A 23,209-nucleotide genomic window follows, 5' to 3' on the forward strand; every position below is an offset into this window, starting at 1 on the left:
TGTGAACAAAGAACAAGGCCAAGCCATTGGCCCATGCTGAGGACTGCACAATCGAGTGAAGGTTTACAGAGCAAATCAGCGTTCCATTCAACAATCCATACACATGTTGTTGCATGTCACTGATTGAATCCCCACTATGTATTATCATTTACCTCACTTCCACCAGGTGTTTCCTGTTTCCATTCCTTCTTCTTTCCTAAGCCTTCTGAACTATGTCCTTGCATAAATGCTGCCCTTGTGATCTCAAATGGTTAGATGGATTAAGGTGTGTATATAACACATGGCCTTTTGATTTACAGCTACAATGTTACAGTTTTATGACAGGTATGGCCATGCAAACATATATATTGGGCATTGAGGTAAATAAATGTCCTTTGAAAGTTAGCATTTTTTTCCCTACGTCATCTCTTGAAAATGTAAGCAGCTCAGATGTTTTGGAAATTAATTCACGTAATTTTCCAATGATTCCTTCACACTACTTCATAATCTAAGTAGTTGTGCCCCTTCTCAGGGGCTTAAACCTTACCAACATAAAATGAAACATAAGGCTGCTAGATGAACTATCATGTGCTATGCAAATTCATAAAGGGGTTCAAATTTTCCAAGATGTCACCAATTAATAGTAGCAACCACAGCAGTGGAATGTTGTAAAAAGAACATTTCTTTCAGGTTTTCTGCTTCCCATCACAGATAAAGAACCTGGATGAAAACTCAGTAGCCATTCAAATGCATGAAACACGATATATACAATAAAAGACATGAAAAGGGAACTTTTGCTTTGAAAGAAATTCAGTGAGAAACATGGCTCTGTCTATCTCCTCTTCTGACTGAAACCAATGCTATTTATTCTTGCCAAACATAAAGCAGATAACCTTTCAAGCATTCTGGTTGGGGATTTTCTACCAATCTAAAATATATGAATCCAAACGACAGCATATACCACATGGCTAAAAATTCTTAGAAGCAAAAAAAGTTTTAAAAATACTCATAAAACAGACATATTGCACTTACACTCCGGTAAGATTAGTTTTTCAACTGAAAAATTTACTCCATGGTCCTAAAAAGCTCCCCTATCCCAAACATAACCTGTGTAAAAATATTTGTGTGTGTATGTGTGTTGAAAATAGAAACCAAAAGGAAAGTGTAATATCTTTCAAGAACTGACAAAAACAAGTATGTATGTTTATACATTTTACTTTATATTCCTTTGAGTTAGGATTAGTGGACAATACCTACAAGAGTCCCTACAACCCACTGCACAAGTGTCAATTCCAACTCCTAGTGACCCACAGGCTAGAGCAGCACTGCTCCCATAGGATTTCTGAGATGTAAATCTACTAAAGCAGACTGCCATGTCTTTCTCCCGCAAAGTTAACTGGTGGGTTTGAACTGCCGTCCTTTCCACAAGCTGCCGAGCAGTTAAACACTGTGCCACCAGGGATCCCTGAAGATTCCCTATAGTGCAGGTCTATTTGGGACCTCAAAGGAGCTCTTGTAGAACATAATGAAGAGTGTAGTCTTGGAAACCCCATGGAGAAGTTCTACTCTATCCTATAGGGTTGGTTGCTATGCATCGGAATGGAATGGCCAACAATAAATAGGTTTGTTTTTTTTTTTTGGGGTGGGGGTTAACTTGGGACCTCAGTCAAGAGGCCACCTTCTCAACACTATTAACAGTTTAACAGTTCATTGTGTTTAGCAGTACTTCATTGTAAAGGTCTTATGACTCACTATTATAATACTTCAAGAACTATGGATGGCTAATGATTTTCCAACCAATTTATGTATAATAAATATTAAAATATATAATATTTACCAACTATATGCTCTGCTCAAAATCTCCAAGCATCTGAAGTTTGGGTGTACCACCGACAGGTGGGCATTTGTGTCATAATCCCCCCATGGAGGCGTGTAAATGCCTAATGACTTTTTATATAGTTCTAGTTGGTAGGCTCTCTTTCTTGGCCTTCTTCCCAAACAATCTTGGCATTAGCAAAAGCCAAATTATTTTAAGATAAGATTTTGAGCTGTTAAATCCCATTCTACACGAGATGGGATAGATAAACCAGGTCTCTTAAATATATCATCGAAACCCAGATGGATGAACAAGATCCCCATGGTGCCAAATCCCCAGCAGTACAATTTGTGAATGGATTCTATGAAGGAGGTTTTCCTTCCTCTGCCAGCACTTCCATCTGGATAAATTTGGATGAGATGAAGTTGCATAACTCTTAATCCTTTATGGAATCTAATTAAAATACCATTATAAACACAGCCAGGTGACTCACTTTTGGTACTGTATTATGAAGAATGTTTCTGGGTAGTGCAAAAAGTTAATAAATTCAATTCAGTTGCTAACCAAAAAGTTGGTGGTTCATGTCCACCAAGAGGAGACTGGAAAGAAAGGGCTGGCAATCTACTTTGGAAAATTAGCCCTTGGGAACCTCAAGGAGCACTGTTCAACTGTTTTTCTTTGACACACATGGGGTTGCCCTGAGTCGGAGGTGAATCAACGGCAACTGGTAAATATGAGCAATAAAGTGGTTAGTAAGACGCTCTTCATTTAACTTCACTGAGGAATCAACAAACCTTCACCCCAATTATACTTAAGGATTGGTTTTTTATATCTAGAACAATTTTGTTTGGATTTCCACTCAAACAATTCTTTCCGCCTCTACCACGGTTTGGTATGATTACCATATCACATAAGGTAATGTGTCTTCATCTTGTTTCTTCACCTTGTCCACGTCTCTCTTTCTTCTTACACCTTTTAAAACTTTTATTTTTAAAGAGGTATATAGTCATAAGGTTCAACAAATTTAGTAGTATCAATTAATATACAGTGAATTATCTCCCTGCAATGGTTAGGGTTCTGTGCCAACTTGACTAGGCCAGAATTTCCAGAGTAGCAGCTGGTAGCCCATAGTGGTTACAAACAACTACCAGCTGTCCTGCGGGGGAAAGATGAGGTTTTCTGCTCCCGTAAAGATTTACAGCCTCGGAAGCCCTCTACAGGGTCAGTATGAGTCAAAACCAACTCCACGGCACACCATAGCCACCACTACCACCAGCTGGGATGTGCTTATCCTCATGATGATGAAATCTAATACAAGCATTGTTAGCTCTATGATGAGCAGCCAATCAATTAAAGGGAAGCTTCCTTGGGGGTGTGGTTTGCTCCCAATATAATGGACATGTGGGACTCTTTCTCTCTCTTCCGCTGGGGACCTAGGACTCCACAATTGTAAGTCCTTTTCTTGATTATATGTGTCTCTCTCTATACATACATACATATGTTTCACTGGTTTTGCTTCTCTAGAAAACCTGGCCTACCACATTCCTTTCCACATCTTTCAGCACCTTAGTTTTCCTCCCATCAGGCAACCACTACTACTCCTTCTTAGGGATCCTTCCAGAGATAGTTTATGCAAACACAAACAAACAAGAGGCTATTCTCCCTACCCTACCGTTTATAACAATTACTGTTCACCTTACTTTTTGAAACTGTATTAAGATCTTCCTTACATATGTATGTATGTGTTGTTGTTAAGTGTTGTCGAGCAGGTCCCAACTCAGAGTGACCCTGTATAGGGTTTCCGAAGAGTGGGTGGTGAGCTTGAACCACCAATCGTGCGGTTCAAACCTACGTTGCAGTCCAGTGCATTAACCCACAGCACCACACCAGGACTCCATGTAAAGTGTATAGTATATACTGATAGCATAGTGGATTATGGGTTGGATTGCTAGCTACCAGGTCAGCAGTTAGAATCTACCAGCAGCTCTGAGGGAGAAAGAGAAGGCTTTCTGACCCTGTAAAGAATTATAGCCTTGGAAACCCTATACAGGGTCACTATGAGGTGGAACTGACTCGGTGTCATACAACCATCACCACAGTATATATATAAGTATAGGCATACTTATCAATGCATATAAGAGGACTTCAAAAAGGTCATGGAAGAATGTCATCATCTTTTAATTTTTTCCACAAACTTTTTGAAACTCACATACAGTTTTTTATTATTTTTTTTAGGGTAGTATAGTGTTCACTGTATGACTGTATCTTAATGGATCAGCATATGTATTTAACCTTCTATTGCACAATTAGGTTGTTCCCAACATTATAAATAAAAGTTTGTGCATACAGCATTCCCCAAGTATATGAAACTACTGACAGGATGTTGTTGTTAAGTGCCTTCAAGTCAATTCCAACTCATAGCAACCTTGGATAGGGTTCCCAAGGAGCAGCTGGTGGGTTTGAACGACCAACCTTGTGGTTAGCAGTTCAGTGCTTATCCTACAGCGCCACACCTTGGAAAGGAAGTACTGGCTCAGAGGGCATATGCATTTGTAATTCTGACATATATTGGTTTTCCTAGGTGTGGACCTAATTTGCATTCTTCCCAACAATGTGAGAGGATCTGCCAGTCAATCAAGACCTACATGTGATCAAACTGTGGAGTATTTGACACAAAGGTTTGGATCTGATGAATGAAGACTGGTTATCTCCTTGTACGACCTCATTCACTTAGCTTCCAGAACATTACAACATTCTGTTCCTACCTCTCTGGTCCCTCACTCTTAACTTTCTCTACTTGCTCCACCCACTCCAACATCTACATATTGGAGGGCCAGGGCTTCATTGTCTATGTGCACAGTTTCTTCTTAGAGGATTTCAGATGATTATCCCTCTTCAATTTCTTCCCAGATAGTCATATGGCTCCTTCCCTCACTTCCAATCCCAACTTGGCACAAATGTCACACTTCAGGGAGGCCTTTCCTGATCATACTGAAAAAGCCTCCCTCTACACGGCACCCCTGACCTCTAATCACTATCTGGCATACTAAATATTTTACTTAATTGCTTTTTGTTTATTTTCTGCCTCTCACTAGATTTAAGCTTCATGAATTACTGTATGAATATTTATTTCCTGTACCTTGAACAATATATGGTTATTGTTGCTGTTGTTAAGTGCTGCTGAGCTGGTTCCAGCTCATAGCAACCCTGTACAGGGTTTCTGAGGAGCAGCTGGTAAATTTGAACTGCCAACCTTGAGATTCAAATGACCATGCAGTACAGTGCTTATCCTACAACGCCACACCACAACTCAAAAAAAAAAAAAATAAAAATTAATGAATGTATAAATCTCAGTGAATTTTTCAGTTTGCATCTTTTATGTCAGAAGTTGAATACCTTTTAAATTTTGCTTTGGAGTCTTTTGAATTTCCTGTACTGTGAAGTATCCATTTTCTTTGCAAGGAATGTGAACATTGCGTTGTTGGCTTTTTTCTTACGTATGTGTAGGATACATATATTTACGAAATATAGCTATGTGGTGGTGGTGGTGGGGTGCCGTGGAGTCGGTTCCAACTCATAGCAACTCTGTGTAGGGTTTCTGAGGCTATAAATCTTTATGGGAGTAGAAAGCCTCATCTTTCTCCTGCCATACAGCTGGTAGTTTTAAACTACTGACCTTGTGGTTAGCAGCCCAACTTGTAGCCCACTGTACTATTATATATATTTTGTAGTGGTGGTTGTTGTGTGCCACCGAATTGGCTCTGAATCATAGCAATCCTGTATCTGGCTTCCGAGGTTGTAAATCTTCATGGGAGCAGGTTCTGAGGTTGTAAATCTCCCAAGAGTGATTGGTAGATTCAAACTACTGACCTTGTGGTTAGCAGACCAGTTCATAATCCACTATGTTACCAAGGCTCCTTATATATTTTATTGTTGTTAAGGGCCGTAAAATCAGTTCTGACTCATAGTGAGTCTGTACAGGGTTTCCGAGGAGCAGCTGGTGATCTTGAACTGCCAACTTTGCTGTTCCAAGTGACCTTGCAATCCAATGCATTAACCTACAATGCCACACCAGTACTCTCTCTATTTTTTATAGTAGCCCTAAATTTATGATATTTATTACTATTTTTTTTCCCCTCACATAGTTTTTGCCATGTAGAATTATTTAATGCAATCTAATACATTGCTGTTGTTGGAGTTTTTGGTGGTGGTGGTTGTTAATTTTGTTAAAGTTCTTGGGTCTGTGTTATTCCATTGCCTATGCCACCAGCCATATTTGTTGTTGGCTGCTGCCTAGGCAGGTTTTCTTACCTGCATATGCTCTTCTCTTTACCTGTAATTCCTGTCCTCACTGGTCTCGCCTCCTAAAAAAAACACCTTTTTGACCCTGGTGTGGCGCTGTGGATTAATGCGCCAGACTGCAAAGCCATTTGACCTGCAAGGTTGGCGGTTCAAGTTCACTAGCTGCTCCTCAGAAACCCTATAACAGAGTTGCAATGGGTCGGAATTGACGAAGTGGCACTTAACAACAACTCTAAAACCTGGTCCCACTGTAACCCACTCACTCCTCTGTGCCATCACTGATATCTAATGCACACTCACTGTTGTTCTTAGTACCCGTGTAGTACTGATCTGTTCACACACAACTCTCCAGTGCTTGGCCTGGAGCCCCCTGAGGGGAGGTATCCAAATCATCTGTGGATCCTCTAGCTTCTAGTCACACTGACCATAAGAATCCAATAAATGTCTGCTGAATAATGAATGAAGAAACAACCGCAGCATTCTATGTTCAATTCAATTCAAAAATTATTTATTGAGTGCAAGCTTTCTGCCAGACACTCTTCTTGGTGTTTGATACATTATGAACAAAATAAAGATTCCTGTCTTCAAAGAGTTTATATTCTAGCTGAGGGAAGACAGACAATAAACAATGAATGTAAATAAAGTATGCCTTATGTTGTAAGGTAACAACTGTAATAGAAAAACAACAAAGTAAAGCAGAGTGTGAAGGATAAGGTGTGCCAGGGATGTTTCTTAGGCTGAAGTAAAACATCCAATTATGATAAGCACTGGACTGGTAACCACAAGGTCAGCTTTTCAAAGCCACCAGTCACTCCTTGGAAACTCTATGCAGGGTCGTTATGAGTCAGAACTGACTCAACAGCACTTAACAATAACAGCACAATCATAATTGAGTTTTGTGTATTTCCGTCCAACCCTTTCTTCTTTAGAAAACTCATCCACTCAAGTAGCTCTTCCATTTAGATGACAACTATTTCTCTCTGTGGCCCTGACCTTCATACTACGCTGCATTCACTATCACTGCTTCAACAACTGGTTATTTCCATTTGACCATCCTACAGTGATTGCACACTCAACACACTCAAAACCATTTCTTCCTAACTTAACACTCCAGCTTTGTATTCCATTACTGGGAATAGTATTTGAACAAGGAAGGCCAAGGACAAAGATGAGCCAGTCAATGAGCCTCCAAGTAGGTCCCTAACTACTTAGTGACTCTCCACTGACTTTAGTAGTGTCCTTGTTTAAGGCAATGACAGAACGTGAAACAAGGGTTTATGACCAAATAATTTGGGAAAACACTGAGTTGAACTGGAGGATAGTTAGCATGCTAATGTGTACTGAGATTCTTCAGAAGGGGAATAAGTTGTGTCATGAACATTTGATGACGAAATCTTTTGCTCAAAAAGCAACCATTTCATAGTTCCTTTAATCAGGCTCCAGAAAATGTTGGCCTAGAACAGTTAAGTCCAAACCCTTTAGAGCTTTGAATTAATGAATGTCCATCATCTGACCCCACTTATATTTCCAACCTAAATTTCTGCTGTTTGCTTCCCTTGGACCAGATCAATATATTTCATGTGAACTGAGAGCACACCTTGATGATGGAACCTCCAAAGCTTTGGCCCACCTAAAATGCCTTGGACTTTCTCTTCTACTTATATGAATCTTGCATTCCTTCAAGCTCCCAGTTCAAATCCACCTTTCTGCCAACAAAACCCTTTGGGATTGCTTCCTTTTAAACATTTCTTTTGCACATGTACCTATCCCACTTACTTGGATGTGTTTTATAACTTCAATGGTAGCAGACACCTTGTATTATGCCTATTTTGGTATCTCCAATAAATATTTATTACAGAATCCTGACACTGAACACATTCTACAAATGCATGACTATGTTTTCTCTTTAAGATGTTAACATGCATGATGACATGTTATTGACATGGCATGGACATCAAGGTTATTTAAAGTAGCTCCAGGTTTCTTATTCTTATAAGAAAGCGGAAATCTTCTCATTTGTGTTTGAATACTTGTATCCACTATAATCCCGTTGTATTTATGTTGTATTACAGGATTTGTAGACCATAGAGTTTGAGGATTGAAAAAACTTAGATTCTAACATTTAGGCCATTTTCTTAGTTTTATACCTGGGGATAGATACTTACCAGGCTATATATAGATAAAGATGCATTAGTTTGAACCTTCTTATATTTGTCTGAGAAGGTGATGAATTTTACATATGGACTTCATACTAACTGTAGTTCTCACCTTGATTTGACATGTTTAGTAAAAGTAATAATAAAAAAGCATTTTTTTAAAAATGAAAGCACCAGACTTGAAAGCAGCCTTACTTACTTAATGAAAGTCCTTCTTGACGCCTCTGAGCAGGGCATCTACTGAGATGAGCCTGAGAGTTATAGATGACATAAAAAATGATGCTCCCAGACACTCTACAGGATTACAATGAGAGGCAGGAAGGGGGAAATAACAAGAAGGCCCTGCTATGAGATCTGATCACAAGACAGATAGCCCAACAAGGTCAAGTGGCTCCCTCAATTCCCTCCCCTCCCCTTCATTTGTGGCGCGGGTGAAGCTTCACTGGTGACAGATGTCATGAAGAACAACAGGAAGATAACTTGGTTTTCAATCAATCACATGATTAAGTGTCAGTCACAGAGGTTGTAATCATGGGTCTCCTTGAGGGGAAAAGGTGGTGGTGGGGGGAGACTCAGATACAGAGCAGGAACCAGGAAGGCCCGGGTAGGGTGGGGGGTAGGGGTGTGCTCTGGTCTACTCTTTAAAGAAAGGTTCTCATAACCTGAACATGCTCACTGATATGCAAATTGCTGGGCCCCAGTCCAAATATTATATATTTTGGGGCTGAGGCAAGGAAATAGCACTTTAAACAAGGATCTCCAGGAGATTCTGATCAGATACAGGAAGAGCACCACTGGTATGAAAATTGACGTGCGAATCTTACAGCAGTATGAAGCAGTGGGTACAGGAGCTCAGAGAGGCATGGTCAGATAGTGAGTTCTAGGAACCAGCTTCTTAATTAGAAGTTTTCCCCCAAATTGCCCTTACCCTTGATGATCACTACTCTACCATCCTGTATCAGTGATGGAGGTTCCTTTGGGGAAAATTAAAAGGAGAGAAATAGGCCACTGACATGCTACTACTTGGCTTCCCATAGTTTCACTAATGGTTAGTTAATTAATTGGAATGTACCTGAGAGAGGCTCCAGTGATTCAACACTCAGTCTTGGAAGAAGAGGAAAGATGCTGAGGATTGCAAAGGAGCTGTGCAAGTTTGAGCGTGAGGTCCCTGTGTCTGACCTCCAGAGAGTCCCATTCTCATCTTTAATGGCTTGAAACTTATGCTAATGGGCTACAACTGATATGTCATTGGGCCACTGTAAAACAACTATCATTTTGATCCATTTCAAAATTGCTGCTTATGCAATTGATTTCAGTTCATTACACATTTTGAAGGAAGAAGGTGAGGCAGCTGCTGCTTCTGTGTGCCGTCAATCGATTCCCACTCATAGTGACACTATACAGGGATTCTGAGGCTGTAAGTCCTTACAGGGATAGAAAACCTCATCTTTCTCCTGAAGAGGGGCTGGTGGATTCGAAATGCTGACCTTGCAGTTAGGAGCCCAAGGTCAATACACCAAGTGTAGCATAAGCCACTACACTACCAGGGTTCCTTAAGGTGAGTCAGAGACCGGTTCAAATGACTACATTCATACAGCAAGAGATAGTACAGGTCCGCTGGATCCCTTTTACATCTCTAAGACCTAAGCGTTGAGAAAGATTCTGAAGTTCACGAAACAAAAGATAGAAGGTTGTCTTTTCAGGCTCTCTTTTGAAAAAGTTTCCAAACAGAATACGTGTGAAGTACTTTCAAAATGAACTTTACAGATGACTTCAGTTTACTGATTGGGCAAGATAGTGATGTGAGTGAACAAGTGGCGGATGATGACCAGTTAACTAATCTGGGAGCCTCAGCCTAAGAACACACTGAGACTCACGGAGTTTGCCAAAAAAAAAAGATCTCTGAGCCATTAAATCCAGATCATGTAAGTCAAACCCTGGGATTCTGCTCGTTCTTATCACGTGGGCTTGGGGTGGATCCTAATTCACTTTTAGGTAAGGCCTATCTAGCAGACTTGGTCACAGGGGAAATGCCAATTGCTCAGCAGACTAGAAGCAGCAAATTGAAAAAGAAAAAAAAAAGCAGTGTAGAAATAGTCAGGAAGGCAGTATAAATTAGCAGTGAGACGAGAAAGCTGAATGAAAGGAGAAGGGATAAAAGTGTAAACACTGGGGAAAGGATCTGATTAGGCTGCTCATTAAGTGTGTGGGTCAAGGGTCCACCACAACCTAAGGGTTCCTCTGGGAATCCCCACATGAAATCACAGCACATGATAATGGAACACACTCAAGCTGACTCAAGTCATCAAGGAAAAAAGTTCAAATTAGTTTTAGCAAACCAAATTTAAGGAAGCAGGGATGTACCCAATCCAATATAGAAATGCTTCCATTAAACTCATTACAATGAAGGGCAATTAAAGCTTTAATTATTTGGGAAATTACCTCAAATCCCACTTTACTCTGTAATGATATAGCCCTGGCCACGCACAAGAATCCCTCAGAGCTTAAAAACAACACCACCATCACCAACAACCTTCTACTTAAATAGGGCTGGGGTGAGCATGGTTCTTTTTCATTTAGAGCTTGATTCCTCCTTTCTTCAAACAGTTATTCTGAAAGTACATGAAGCCAGTTCTTCTGCTAGAAGAAGAAACAGGCTCTATGATCAGCATCTCTGGAATGGGTATGCCCATAAGAGAGAAGGCCGGCAGAGATACCTCAGAGGTTGTTCTGCCCGTGCTCACCTAGTACTGTCCCCAAGGCCGTGTTGTTGTTGCTAAGTGCTGTCGAGTCGGTTCCGACCCATAGCGACCCTGTATAGGGTTTCCGAGGAGCAGCCAGAGAGCTTGAACCACTGACCCTGCAGTTCAAACGGCTTTGCAGTCTGGTGCATTAGCCCACAGCACCACACCAGGACCCCAAGGCCTTATGGGTGTTAATCAGGAACATCCTCCATCATGGAGTTCTTTCAGCAGCTTCTCTTCCTGACTCCTTCCTGCTTTCTAGAATTTAGCTTTTATTTATTTATTTATTTATTTATTTTTACCAGACCTTTAAATGCACAAAGTTTTGAGAATCAAATAGTTGTTACCAATTTCTCTCTCCTCAGAAACAGTCAAATTCAACCCCTGTAGCCTGAGATTTTTCTGTTTTTGGTGTGTATGCCCATACTTCTACATAACATGCTTATATTTATGTAGTTTTTTTTTTTTTTTTTTTTTTTTTTTTTTTTTTTTTAGGTATTGCCTGTTAAATTCCAATAGGAAGGATGAAAATTTTGCTATTTGCATCCTCCCCACTGTCAGAACATAAGTCTTTTCTTGGCTTTCTGGGGTGCAGTAGGATAAGCATTGGACTGCAAGAGTCATATGAAGGGGTAAAATCAGGGCTATATGGTGAGTGGGGTAAGGTAGGGTAACATTTCCCAGTGAAATTCTCACAGGATAGTCCTTGCTCATACCCTCTAAGAATGAGCAAGTGCATTCCTCAGCATGAGTTTTCTGGCCTTTTTATCACCAACAAAGTTTTCAATTTTCTTAAAAAAATCTTCATAATATGGCCCCAAGAGCATCCTGTGTCCTTTCAGAAAATCTGTCAAGATTATCCCTTTGGAGTTCCAAGTAATGGTCACAATAACCTTCTGAGCTGATCTTTCTTCCTGGAACTTAATTGGCCCTGCAAATCCCTTCAGAATTTTCATTGGATCTTGCTTTCTTGATCATACTGGTAAATCTAAGACTTGTCCCTGGTTATAATTTGTTCCATTACATCATCTTCATTTAGCTTCAATCTTACTTAAAAGACTGATGCAAAGATGAGCTCTTTGAGCTAGCCGATGTTCATGCAGCACTACTAGTGCCTATCAAGCTGAGAGCTTGCTGAAGTCAAGATGTTCTCTGAAAATTCAAAACCTAAAGCACATAGGATCCCAGTTACAGTAGCTATCACATCAGTGGTAAATCTATGCTCTTCTACCAGCTTCTGGACTTCAGCCAGTTTCATCATTTATCAAGGGTGATGGTCTTCCCTGTCTTGACTCATATTTGAGGTCTCTCCAATTTTCCTTAAAATGCCTGATCCATCTAAAGACTTTTGTTCTTTGTGGGGAAGCATTCCTGTAAACTTGTTGAAAAGCTTTAGGAAGTTGTTCACTTGAGTACTGTTAAAAATTTAGGATTAGCCCTGATCTCAAAATGGTCTTTTCCCATGGCACAAAAAGTATCCTCTATTTTGAAGGGACCATAATGAGACTAAGGCACGTGTATCACTAAGACAACTTGTCTGCAGTCATTCACTGATCAGACAGACATGCTGAAACATGTTTTGTTCGGAATAAACTCAAGCCTGTATGAACTGAAAGTCCAGAAGCAATACTTTTTAATTCATACCCTAATACAGCCATGCTGTATATTACTTTTCCATCTTTCTCACCTATATGCAGCCCATTCATCCCAAGTCATCCTTGCAGGGCCAAATATTTAATTGGTTCCCTTTACTAGACATTACTGAATTCTGCCTCTGGACAAACTCTCCCACATTCTTACCCCTGTCCTTAACCTATTCTTTCATTTCCTCTCCCCCAGAGCTAATGTTCTCATACAGCACTACTTTCTGCTCCACCTCCTTAATGAAAACCACTTCTTTCTTTCTTAGAATTTCTTCAAATGTTGCAACTTTCTGTATTGTCAGAGAGAAAGAGGGGTCCTTCCCCCTTTCCAAGGTCAGCTGTTTTACATGTGAACTTGATTCCTTCCCTCCTCATTTTAGTCCTAATCGCTGCTGCACCTCTTTTATTGTCTTTCTCCGCAGCTTTTCACTGGATGGTTTATATTCTTAGGAGCATGCCAAGGTTTTCCTATTAAACTTTCTTTTTAACTTTCCAATTCAGTGGGCTACATTCTCTTCTTGAAAGAGTGAGTTGTGCAAGCTGCCTCCAACTGTTTATCACCCAGTTGTTCTCACTGTCCCCCTTCAGGATCCCTGTGGGTCATCTGTAGAGTAGGGCCTGAAGGTTCTTGGATATCTGTGATTGGAGGTCTTTATTTCTGAGTGTTCCTCGACTGTCCATTCCCTCTTCCCATTAGCCACATCAGCATACACATTTCCATCTCTTAAAAAATCCATCACATACTCAGGAATCTGAATCTGTCAAGATGAGGCTCTTTCTTTTTCTTCCCATTTAATTGTTTAAACGAAGGTTATCTAATAAGAATATAAATTTATGCTCAAAAGATTAAAATAGATCTAAAATAATCCTCTTTTGCAGCACTTCGGTGACTTATATTACTTCATTTTATCATAGCAAGATTAGAGTTTTGCAAACAGAATAACAATTACTTATCAAAAGTTAAAATCTTAATCAAATGTCTTTGGAGCCCAATACAAATTAGCAATTCTTCATCTGACTAATGACTAGATGCCTCTAAGATAAACTGTAAACATGAGACACAAAAGATCAAGGGACTCTAAAATAAGTCCTCAGGATAAGAGAAGGACTGAGTAGGCATTCAGCAGTAACTGCGAAATGAAAGGATAATCTTTAATATTCATAAAGATCTTTAAACCCAGAGCAACAGGAACTATTGCACAGTGGTTATTCTCCCCCTAACCCTACAATAAAAGTCCCACATGAACTGGTCTTTTCTCCTTTTAAACACAAGCTATATTTTAAATACAACACAACATAACACAGTCTTCATTAAAATCAAAAGAAGCTCTGTGCTAGAAATGACCAGATTTCATAAACCAATGAAGTTGCAATGAATTGACAATAACTTAGATTGCTGAATTAATACAGTTATTTTTTTCTGATAAATGTAGTTTCAAGTTTTAATAGTTCACAATTCTCATAATGATGCATGTGTTTAATAGACTCAAATACTTAATAACAGTCAAATCACATTTAGTCAGTTACTATTTGGGTGAAGACTGCACAGAATGCTAGAACAGATGTCATGGGTAAAATACAAAGAGTAACTCAAGATGCATTCTGGGTACCATAGAAGGTTATTATCCTGTTTAGAAGATGGAGCACATTAATAAAATACACAATTACTAAAGAAGTGCTATCAAGTGAAGCAAATGAATGTACTAAAGAGTTTAATAGAATGGCTGAGTAAAATCAATCTTAAAGGTCTCCTAGATGAATATTGAGACAAATTTAAAAGAAGAAGAAGAAGAAGAAGAAAAAAAAAACCCACACAAAACAGATTGGCAAAGTGCTGGAATATGAAAATCTGATTCAATAGAAACTCCCAGAGAATGTGGAAAGGCCAGTTCAAAGGTGCAGTCACATACTCTAATAAATCCTCATCTTCTTTTATTCACCTCATTAGCAAAATATTATTAGTCCATCCAGAGGCCTTGGACTTAAGCATCTTCCTTAACCATTGTCATCAACCTACTGATAGAACCTTTGGTGGGTTCTATCACCATAATATTCTGCATACAGCCACTACTCGGTTATCAACTCAATGCTCAGTTCCTCTCCCCTCTGCTCTAAAGCCAATGGCTCCCCACAGCCTTGCAAACCATGTTCAGACTACTGAGCTACACACAGTAAGGGCTTACTAAATGTGTGTCCTTTCATGGACTAAGTCCTACTAAATGTGTGCTTACTTTCACAAATCCTGCTTAATTTTAAGGTTCTAAAAGGCAAAACACAGTCTTGCTTATTTTTGCATATTTTGGTATGCAAGTACCTCACGCATAATAGAAGTTTAAAACAACCCAATCCGTTGTCATCCAGTGGATTCCAGCTCATAGCAACTCTGTGTAGGGTTTCTGTGGCTATAAACCTTTATGGGAGCAGAAAGCGTCATCTTTCTCCTGAGGAGGGGATGGTGGGTTTGAACAGTTGACCTTTTGGATAGCAGTCTAATTCTTATTCTACAGTGTCACCAGACTACTTGGGCATTTAAAAGATATTTACTATATGAATGAATAGCTGGTTTTTTTAATTAATAAATACATAAGAATGACAAAGTGGGTGGGTCAGTTGATAGGGTATTAGGAACTTAGAATAACTCCAGGAAACTATGGGAAACTACGGGATATAGTTTGTGACGGGTATGATAAAATGGTGTTTGAAGCAATTATCTGCAGCTATGAATTTTAGGGAGGTTTAGCCCCAAAAGGACTTGAAGATCACTTTGCTAATAATATTTTTCTAATGAGGTGAAAAATATAAGAAGATGCAGATTATTAGAGTATTAGTCACTAAATATAAATATGCCTTTGTTAAACATAAAAAAACCCCACATATACCTTTATCTTCAATATATTTTAAATAGGTTCATTTCTGAGACAAGAAATATGTTTTCCCAGGCTAAGTTAACAGCTATAGTTTCTTGACTTTAAAGAATGGTATCTGTAAGAGTATTAAAAGGAGCTCTGGTAGCGTAGAGGTTACGAATTGGGCTGCGAACCTTAAGGTCAGCGGTTCGAAACTACCAGCCGCTCCGCGGGAGAAAGATGAGGCTTTCTACTCCCGTAAAGATTTACACCCTCGGAAACCCTGTACAGGGTCGCTATGGGTCGGAACCGACTCGACGGCACTTAACAACAACAACAATCTGTAACCAAAAACCTTAGAAATTAAGAAAAAATATTTTAAATTTATGATTGATAAATATTCTTCAGGTTAAGAATTTTCTAAATTGACACTCAAATTTTGAAACCTGAAAGAGTTCCATTTTGTCTACACTTATTACAGCAGAGAACATTTGATATTTTCTAGCGTTTCCACAGCTAAAATTAGCTAGGTGGTTGTTTCCATAAGTAGAATTTTATAATTTGGATGATAATTTATCTGTAAATAAAAATGCCAACACATTAAAACATGTCAAGGGTTAGTAACTGGGTCCCATTCTCATTTTTTAAGAAAACATTCTTTCTCTGTTACAGCTTTCCCCTCAAGCTTCACCTGTTGTACTACGTATCCACAAGTCATGACTAATGCTACAAGGACTGGCATAGGCAATCCTGAAGAACAGACTGGTGTGAGGGTTCCTCATTTGGCTGCACATTATAAACACTTGGAAACTCTGAACACCTATTAATTCCCAAACCTCACCACAGACTCATGGCCACATATCTTTAAAGCTCTCCCAGATGAGTTTGCTATTCAGGCTTGAAAACCACTGAACCCATATTTCCTTTAGATCGTGGCAAATTTTTCAGATCTGATTTTCTTGATATGATAGCAAAAAAGAACTGATAACATTGCTTAAGATACATGGGCAAAATATATGATGTTACTAAATTTGAAGAAGAGGAATACAACTTTCACTTACCAGCCTTTTGACAATGTACAATTTTTTCATACACAGCATCTGCATTTTCAATCAATGCCTTGAGGGACTGTATCATCTGCAAAGAGAACATTCAGATATAAGGTTACATATAACAAGTATCCGATACCATCCCGAAGTAATTCTTGATAGTTTCCCCCTAAAATCAGGGGGAAGTGATGTGAGGAAGCAAAATGCCTTTGACCTACTCCCACTCCTCAAGTCTAAATACATATGTATCCTTTGTGAAAACAATAAAGTCAAACATCCTGATGTAACAGTTTAAACAGGACTATATTATGTTCCAGGTGTGGTTAGGCTAGCACAACATGAAATTTGAACCTTGAGGCGATATCACACTGAGCCATTTCAGAGTGGAAGTACCATAAATAAACTTGTATACACAACTGCTCTGGATTTCAAATCACATTTCCAGTCATTCATTTTAACAAAACTGGCAACTTTATCTTATATAAAGCTCTAACACCAACGCATCTCAACTATGCCTGCCAAAATGCTTTCATCTGAAAATCAGTTTAAAAACTTGCAATGTGGATCAAAAATAACATTTATTTGATTCTTTTCATCATTAATGATGCCTCCCCACATATTATTTTAAATGTTATCACAGCAATGATTTAAAAATGTTTGCGTTTGTGTTCTAAACTGCATGTGCTGGTCTCAAAAGCCCAAGCTCTAGTAAGAGAAGGATTGCTGCTATTGCTGTTAAGCGCCGTCAAGTCGGTTCTGACTCATAGCGACCCTGTACAGAATTTCTGAGGAGTGAGACTGGTGAGTTTGAACCGCCAACCTTACAGTTCAAACCAACCTTGTGGTCCAGTGCATTATCTTACAGGGCCACACCATGACGCCACAGAAAGGACTGTTATTGTTGCTGTTAAGTGTGGTGAAATTGGTTCCAACTCATGGTGATCCTGTATAGGATTTCTGAGGAACAGCTGGTGGGTTTGAACTGCTGACCTTGTGGTTCTCAGTTCAGTGCTTATCCTACAGCGCTACACAAGGAGACCTGAGAAAGGATTAGGTCACAGCTTTTTACACAACAAGAAGCAGGGCTTCAAACTGCTTCAAACCAGTTCAAATCATGTCCAACAAAGAAATCAGCACAAATGCAAGTTTTTTTAAAAATTTGGGTGAAACAGAATGGTAACTGGAAAAAGGAAAAATTGGGGGCTGAAGCCTTGGAATGTGAGACTTGGACTCTGCCAAGTCCAAGTGAATCCTTTTAGAAAATTGATGTGGGAGATTGGATTGGAGGCAGGCTGACAAACCTTCAAAGTGGCACAGTTGCTGCCATCTTTGAATGGCGAACTGTTGTTTCCAATTTTGCTCTTCAAGAGATTTGGTTGCTATGCAATGTGCACAACACCCTTCTTTCCTAACAGGCAGACTTAAGTTTTTGGCCAAGGTGTTGAACTGTGATTTTTCCTGTTGCAGTTATCATTCTAGTTCACCTACATTTCACAAATCTGGTTTCATGTCATTGGCCATGATTGAACAGGGAAGAAATGATTTGAAACCCTGCCAGATAACTGAAAAAATACTTGCTTGAAATAATCTTTTTGGCTCTATAATCACTATGACACGGTTATGGTGTTGTTAGGTGCCATCAAATCGGTACCGACTTAGAGCAACTCTAAGTACAATGGAACAAAACACTGTCCAGTCCTGAGCCAACCTCACAATTGTTGCTACATTTGAGACCATTGCTGCTGCCACTCTGCCAATCCATCTTACTTGGGGTCTTCCTTTTTTTTTTGACCCTCCACTTTGACCAAGCATGATGTCCTTCTCCAGTGACAAGACCTTCCTGATAATATATCTGAAGTATGAGAGATGAAGTCTGGCCATCCTGGCTTCTAAGGAGCATTCTAGTTGTACTTCTTCCAACACAGATTTGTTTGTTTTTTTGGAAATCCATGGTACCTTTAATATAATTCTCCTTTACTCTAATACCATAACTCATGTGCATCAATTCTTTTACAGTCTTCTTTATTCATTGTCCAACTTTCACATGCATATGAGGTTACTGAAAATACCATGGCTTGGGTCAGGTGCACTTTAGTCCTCAAACTTACATTTTCACTCTTGAACATTTTTAAAAGTCTTGCGCAGCAGATTTGCCTTGACTGCTGCTTCCATAAGTTTTGATGGTTGATCTGAGCAAAATGAAGTCTTGACATCTCCAATCTCTTCTCTGTTTATCTTGATGTTACCTATTGGTCCAGTGGAGAGAATTTTTGTTTTATTTATCTTGAGGTGCAACCCATACCAAGGGCTGTGGTCTTTGACCTTCATCAGTAAGTATTTTAAGTCCTCTTCACTTTCAACAAGCAAGGTTGTATCATATCTGCATATTGTAGGTTATTAATCAGTCTTCCTCCAATCCTGATGCCATGTACTTCTTCATGTAAACCATCTTCTTGAATTATATTCTCAGCATACAGATTGAATAAATATGGTGAAAGATACAACCCTGGTATACATCTATTCTGATTTTAAACTATTCAGTGTTCCCTTGTTCTGTTTGAACAACTGTCTCTTGGTCTATGCACAGGTTCCTCTTGAGCATAACGAAGTGTTCCAGAATACTCATTTTCTGCAATGGTGTCCATAGTTTGTCATGACCCACACAATCAAAAGCCTTTGCGTAGTCAATAAAGCACAAGTAAACATCTTTTTAATATTCTCTGCTTTCAATCAAAACATCTTAACATCTTTCTGGTATTCTCTGCTTTCAATCAAGACTCATCTGACGTCAGCAATGACATCCCTCCTTCCATGTCCTCTTGTGAACTCAGCTTGATCCTCTGGCAGTTCTCAGTCAATGTACAGTTGCAGCTGGTTTTGAATTACCTGGAGCAAACTTTTACTTTCATGGGATATTGATGATACTGTCCGATGAAAGTGGTACAGCCAGGTTCAGTTCTTATGATTCATTATAGCATGATTATGATGCTCACCTTAGGATATATTCTAATTTTTTATACTTAAATGTACTTTACATTATAATGTTGTTAAATGTCAACTGTTCTGACTCCTAGGGATCCCATATAGGGATTTTGAAGAAGCAGATGGTGGGTTTGAACTGTCACCCTTGTGGTTAGCAGTCCAGAGCTTATTCTACAGTGCTATACCATTCTCTTTACATTACAATATTATCCATATATTTTACATGACAACCTTATTATCGTGTAACAACAGACACCCATCTATCATTCTCCATCCTTTTACATTTTGCTTTGCCATTCTTGAAAGCATTTATCAGTAACTGCCATTGTAATTGTTTTAGAATAATTAAATAGACGTAGGAAGCATTATTTCTACAACTCAGAGAATATCATATTTTGATTAATTACACTTAATTAAGCTAAAGCATAACCAACATGCCTTTTAGCAAGTGCATTAGATCCTGAAAGTTAGTCAAACAGCATTTATCAACTTCCACTGTTCTAATAAAATGACAATAAACAATGGAAGGTTAGGAGGCCAAAGAAGGCATTTAAGTCTTCACTCTTTATTCATGGAGGGTTGATACAGGTGATCACTGGGTAGGAATAGGGAACACAGTGGCATATGGCATACAGCCCCAATCTTCCCAAAGCCTAGTGGTAGAGTCTGCACTTTGGAGTTCAATATTGTCACATTCTTCTTCTTCAAGATTTAAGTCATTCCTGTAACCAAAAATATACTTTACTGCTCGACATGTTCAATGGGCACTGATAAAGTATTTTATTAAACTAATATAAAGTCATTTGTATCATTACATAATTTGCATAGTGAAAAAGTTCAATACCATCATCAGTAACCTTTTTCAGCTTTGATGTCAGGCCAAATGAGAGATATGAACAAGCAAGGACTGTTTCAAACAAGGATAGTGGTTGTCACAGCCCAGTATCAAAGAACTGGCCAATGGTGTCTCCATCATATAAAAGGAAAAAGAAACAAACAAAAAGAAGTCATGGAAAGAACACATGAATAAATACTGAAGGAAAGTAGGAGAATAGAACATCAGCAGTAAGCACAGGTGTTCATGTACAATCTGTAGGTGAAAGGTTGTCAAGACAAAGTCATACTGAGATTTATATGGGTTCAAACCTGGGTTCTGCTACTCATGAGCATGGTTATCTAGATATTAAACTTTATTGAGTCACTACTGAATCACAGACACTGTGCACCGAATAACATGAAGATGAAAGGAAAGGCTGCATGTGAAGTAGTTACGCAGTGAAGATTCACAAATAGTAGGTGTCAGCAGACTCCTTGCTTGTCCAGAAGGCCTGGCTGGCCATTTTCTAGAAGCCCACAATTAGCAGAATGAGTATGTTTTCCTTTCATATGTTCACTGGCAAGGTTTCAAACACACAATACTAATTCAGTTTTACTTGAAAAGCCTGGTGTAATAAAGCCCAGCGAGGCAATAAGCCGGTAATTATCTACCCTTCAGCTATAAAACAGATGCTAGGCTTAAGAGATGGGTGTCCATCTCAGACGGCAGGTTGTGGAAGCTTGTTGGCCTCCAGTGTGCTGTTCTTCTTCTTCTTCTTTTTTTTTTTTAAATCTTTTATTGTGAATTATGTGATAGTTTACATGGGAGAACATTAGCTTTACATTCATCCTATCATATATCGTTTCATTGCCATGGTCACAATCCCCTCCATGCATCATCAACCAACCAAAGGGTATACCCTGCAAGCCTGACCCTCCCATCATCAGCACACAGCCCCTCTCCCTCTCTGGGTCTAAAGTCCCCAGACACTCCATCTCTCCATATCACCTTCTCTACCTCCATCTCTGGTGTCACTGCTTCTCTGGGTAGGGTTCCCACTGTCCGCTCTTCTCCCTTGACAGTCCCAGGGACTTCCTCTTCTAGAGTGCAAAGTCACTCACTCCCCTCCTTTTGCTACAAAATGTCTACCTTTAAATTTCAAGCCCTCACAGTCAGTCCTGATAACAGTTACTCACTATTGTATCACAAGAGACCTATCCACATCTCCTTTCAGATTCTACCTTCCTCCACGCCCTCTGGGTCTAGGCTTCCTCTTGAAAGCTTGTAAGCCAGTCACTTCTTGCCTTTGTAGCTCCCCCATTTTGTGTAGCCAATGTCCAAGTTGCCCATCCCTGTCTACTCTGTGTATGGAGAGGGTGGGAATGATCCTTGCTGTAAAGATTTGTTCCCTCTTTTGAGCTACTGCATCCATAGGCGTAGGTCAAGTTCACTAAATTGTATCAGATTACTCTTTTTCCCCTCTTCTTTCTTCTTCTAGTTGAGCTCTGATCATCCAGTCATTGAAGTCAGGTCAAGTGGGTTTTATCTGCAAGTATGGGTGTTCTTATGCATATGCCCTCTTTTCTTATCAGCTGGAGACTTCACTCTCCTCTCTAGTCCTCTGTGGCTATGTCACTGACTCTGGGCCGAGGAGTCCCTAGGTCTTGCCATACTGCTGGCCAATCAGGTCTCCACCTGGGTTCACAGGAGTCTATGGAACGTTGTGGGGCTTAGCTCACAGCTTCGTTGCTGTTTTTCCCTCACTTCCCCTTATCAGTGATGAATGTGGTCACCAATCAGAGCGTGTATTCCCACTGAGTCTTAGTTTTGGAAAGGGGTTTGCTCTGAGGGGACCCAACCACTTGCCTTAATATCTCCTGGGTGAGCAACTTGCTTGTTCTTGTAGTAATCAGTCGGGCTGCCTAAATTGTTTTGTATTTTTCCTGTCGGTCTTTCTTTCAAGAAGTATCTTCTGTTCTTCTAGCTGTTCCAGGCTGGTCTACTTGTCCTTTCAAGTGGACATTTCCCATCTCAGAAGATTCTGGATGTTGCTCTGTGCTTCTTGAAGGCTTACTGGTTTATTTTTGGATTAGTCCTTTACTGAGGGTCTTCTATGTAAGGGACCCCTAAGCTCAGTGCTGAGCATGTACAGAGAAAACTTGTTGGCCCTGGAAGTACGGCAGGAAAAGAAGACAGATGAATAAATGCATCACAATAAATGTAGCTCCTGCAGCTTGTGTGGTTTGACAGAGTTAAACATCCCAAGCCATGGCTGTTGGATGGGATACTGAATGCTGCTGCACTGTTGGTATCATGGCGTCCATGCTGATCCCCAAAGAAGTCAAGTCTGTTTGCGATTTGGACTTGAATACAGGTGTTGGTCTCCAGATAATGAGAGTGAATCCATCACTCCTAATTTATTAGTTGTTATTGGTAAGTGCCGCTGAGTTGGTTTAGACTCATAGTGACCCTGTATAGGATTTCTGAGGAGCAGTTGTTGAGTTTGAACTGTCAAGCTTGTGGTTCAAACAGACCGTATCCCACAGCACCATACCAAGAATCCTTATTAGTTGCTGTTATTAAGTGCCATTGAGTTGGTTCCAACTCACAAAGACCCTGTATAGGGTTTCCAAGGAGTGGCTGCTGAGTTTGAATCACCGACCTTGCACCTCAAATGACCTTTTGGTTCAGTGAAGAGGCAGGTGCTTAACAGGTGCTACTCACTTTTATTGAGTGAAGTCCAACTCATAGTGGGTTTCTGAGGCTGAACATAAAGCTCCTCTTTCTCCAGTGGAGTGGCTGGTGGATTTGAACTACTGACCTTGCAGTTAGCAGCCCAACATGTAACCCACAATGCCACAGATGTAAACAGCAG

General features: G+C 39.7%; 1 protein-coding gene across 1 annotated transcript in view; it reads right to left on the minus strand.

Annotated features, from left to right (window-relative positions):
- PLCL2 (phospholipase C-like 2) overlaps window positions 1–23,209 on the minus strand; it is a 247,028-nt gene that overhangs the window by 39,353 nt on the left and 184,466 nt on the right. Inside the window, exon 4 of the mRNA XM_006840000.1 lies at window positions 16,548–16,623. Within this exon, the coding sequence (XP_006840063.1) occupies window positions 16,548–16,623 (76 nt within the window). The remainder of the gene's footprint in view (window positions 1–16,547; window positions 16,624–23,209) is intronic.

The sequence above is a fragment of the Chrysochloris asiatica genome, unplaced genomic scaffold, assembly GCF_000296735.1.
Source record: "Chrysochloris asiatica unplaced genomic scaffold, ChrAsi1.0 scaffold00028, whole genome shotgun sequence".
NCBI classification, from domain to species: Eukaryota; Metazoa; Chordata; class Mammalia; order Afrosoricida; family Chrysochloridae; genus Chrysochloris; species Chrysochloris asiatica.